This window comes from Temnothorax curvispinosus, unplaced genomic scaffold (assembly GCF_003070985.1).
Source record: "Temnothorax curvispinosus isolate PA1 unplaced genomic scaffold, ASM307098v1 QBEX01007468.1, whole genome shotgun sequence".
Taxonomy (NCBI): Eukaryota; Metazoa; Arthropoda; class Insecta; order Hymenoptera; family Formicidae; genus Temnothorax; species Temnothorax curvispinosus.
The window spans coordinates 1-2638 of NW_020217248.1; the positions used below are offsets into that span (position 1 = coordinate 1).

The 2638-nt window shown below is 37.1% G+C and overlaps 2 protein-coding genes across 2 annotated transcripts; both read right to left on the bottom strand.

Annotated features, from left to right (window-relative positions):
- Window positions 1–268: 268 nt before the first annotated feature.
- On the bottom strand, window positions 269–1122 carry LOC112457065. Its single transcript, XM_025019937.1, has 2 exons — window positions 620–1122; window positions 269–428 (listed from the first exon to the last, which is right to left on the bottom strand). The coding sequence occupies exons 1-2, from the start codon at window positions 856–858 to the stop codon at window positions 284–286; spliced, it is 384 nt and encodes a 127-aa protein (XP_024875705.1). The 5' UTR covers window positions 859–1122; the 3' UTR covers window positions 269–283.
- A 270-nt stretch (window positions 1123–1392) lies between these two features.
- LOC112457064 lies at window positions 1393–2632 on the bottom strand. The gene is made up of 2 exons (XM_025019936.1): window positions 2576–2632; window positions 1393–2330 (listed from the first exon to the last, which is right to left on the bottom strand). The coding sequence occupies exons 1-2, from the start codon at window positions 2584–2586 to the stop codon at window positions 2030–2032; spliced, it is 312 nt and encodes a 103-aa protein (XP_024875704.1). The 5' UTR covers window positions 2587–2632; the 3' UTR covers window positions 1393–2029.
- Window positions 2633–2638: the final 6 nt, after the last annotated feature.

Below are 2638 nucleotides of genomic sequence, written 5' to 3' on the forward strand. Positions count from 1 at the left end.
AAAACGTAACATTTACCAAATTATTGCTGTGTATTATATTTGCCGTTAATAATTTGTCGAAGGAGACAGATACGTTCCTTTATACAACGTGCTCTAAATGTATGAGCATAACTGAACGCAGACAGCATGCAGAATGCATCTTGTCGATATAACCTTACGCGCTTCGACAAAATGTCACACGCGTATAAATGAAATAATCGCGACGAGAGGACGGATTTGTCTCCTACGAGCAAGTGGCACGGATATGACGACAAAGCGCTTTTTCCTGCCGATGACACACGCGTCAAGCAACGGAATAGCTACTTAATATGCGTGCTACATCGAGCGATCGGGGACCCGTGCCGAGTATTTTACCTAGAACGAGGACGTTTTTGTTCGACGGCAGCTTGTTGTTACCGCTGTTTTGCACTTCCGCCAGGATAGACGACCTGCAAAGCATACGATAAATGTCGAGTGAGGCACGATCGAGTCAAACGCGTAATTTTTCTCACGCAGCAAAGATGTGTCACGCGAAGAGCGCATCTCATGCTCGCTCTCATTCTCTCAAAAAACGAAACGGCCGTTTCGCGGCGTGATCTCAATATATTACGGTTAACGTCGCGCGGGCTACGGCACGTACCACAAGTTGTCCTTATTCTCGATGTCCTCTTTCTTTTTTGTCTGAAAGCCATTGCTCTGCACCATCGTATCAACCATCGTCGCTGCCATTATCATCCATTTGACAGGCACAAGGATATCGCATGGTAGAAATACAAGGGTATGCTCTTGCGCATATTTCCGAACCCAGCCAATCAGCGACTTTTCCAACCTTACGTCACACTGAGCGGCACATTTAAGCAGCGAATCTATAATAGTCATTTATAAAAGCATTTTGAGCGGACAATATGTGAATACAAAATAATGTTGATCATTTATGTGAGAGAAAATTCTGTTTTATAAATAAATAAATATATATGAACAAAAATATATAAATATAAAAAAACGCACGTGACATACGGATAAACGCTCATCGTTTCCCGAATTTGTCTCTCGTTGTAGATGTTAGAAACGTTATTGTTATTTGACGAATTTTATAATTATTTTATGTGGATTTGTCTAAATATATGATATTACAGAAAATATTATTATTATTAAGAAAAAAAGAATTGTGTGCATTGAATAAAAATCATTGCGACGTACGGAAAAATTTCACATAAAACGAGATTTTAATTTCCAGTCATTTATTATTAAAATTCTGCGAATTATTAGTTTTAATCAAAACTGGTCGGAAAACGATTGGAAAAGAATTGTCAGCTGAGACGCAAAACAAAAATATATTGTGGCGTACGACATAAAGAACTATATATGCAGAGGAAAGATGCAGATAAAAGATCAAATAACAATAAATGCAAATATTTAATATACAGGTTTTTTATTAGTAAATTTTGACATCTTTCTTCTTTTTTGCCTGTGATTTGCGATTGCAATCGCTCGGTTCATTTCGCGCAGCCTAATATATGTCCTAGTCCTAATGAGGCATAGTAATGCCTCTCTCGGTATTTTAATTTTCAATTGTGGTTCTATTATTTTTGCTAAGTTTTGAAATATAAGATTTTCTTTATTCAAACTGGATCCGTGATATTTAGCAAACTCAATATTCATTATACGAGCACATTGTAATAATTTGTCACTCGGATACATACATTTTCCTCGCGAAATAACTTGCAGCCAATCTTGGTCACCCGTTGTTTCCAATTGGCGCGTTTCAATACCTAATGTTTTATCTGTGCTTTTAAATCTAAATGCTACGTATCCGGCTATATATTTTAAACCCTCTTCTTCGATAGCCTCGCTAATATTAAAATCTTCTAATTTCTGTAACAACTGTTCTTCCTCATAACTTGGAATAATTGCGCACGAATCCAACGCAGAAGGTTCATATGCTTCATCAAAACATATCTCTTCTTCTTCATAACTAGTTATAGTAGTAACTTTTTCGTCAACATAGGACGCAAGCATATCTGTTAACACGGACTCTTCGACATCACAGCTAAGAGGAGATACAAAGATCGATTCGTTCGATTTGCCTTCTTAGTGTTGAAAGGCCTGGAAGTGGCATTTGCAAAACATTCTTCATATAACGATATGCCTTTGGGCTGACACATCGCAAGGATATAGCACGTGCGATATCTTCAGAAGACCACTTTATTTTCCGCAATGAAGGATTCAATATCATCCGTATTTGTCCTGGACTAAACATTTTTCCCAATAACTCCGTCATTTTTTGTTCCATGAGTTCTTTATCGTCTTTTGGTTTTTTCAGTGCGGCTACCTGGGCTTCTAGACGACGTCTGAAAGCATAAAACTATATAGTGCTACTTTTAAAACTACACCCAGCAAACCAGAACTATATATATTTATGTATTAGTAATATAATAACGATATGTAATGTCAGCACATTTATGTGGTTTGTTATGTAACTGTGTAAATATGGTTGAGCTGACATTACATATCGATGTTATATTACTGACACATATACGGTTCTTATTTGCTGGGTATACTTTGTGCTTGATGGGAACAGTAATTTATAACTTACATTTGTAACATGATAGCTTCTGTACTGGACGATGCTGGTGTCTGTTCTTCTGTACTGGACGAT

Coding starts and splice junctions, on each gene's coding strand:
- LOC112457065 (XM_025019937.1), bottom strand. CDS start 858: ATGACTATTATAGATTCGCTGCTTAAATGTGCCGCTCAGTGTGACGTA. Junction 429..619: donor GAGAATAAGGACAACTTGTG/GTACGTGCCGTA, acceptor TATGCTTTGCAG/GTCGTCTATCCTGGCGGAAG.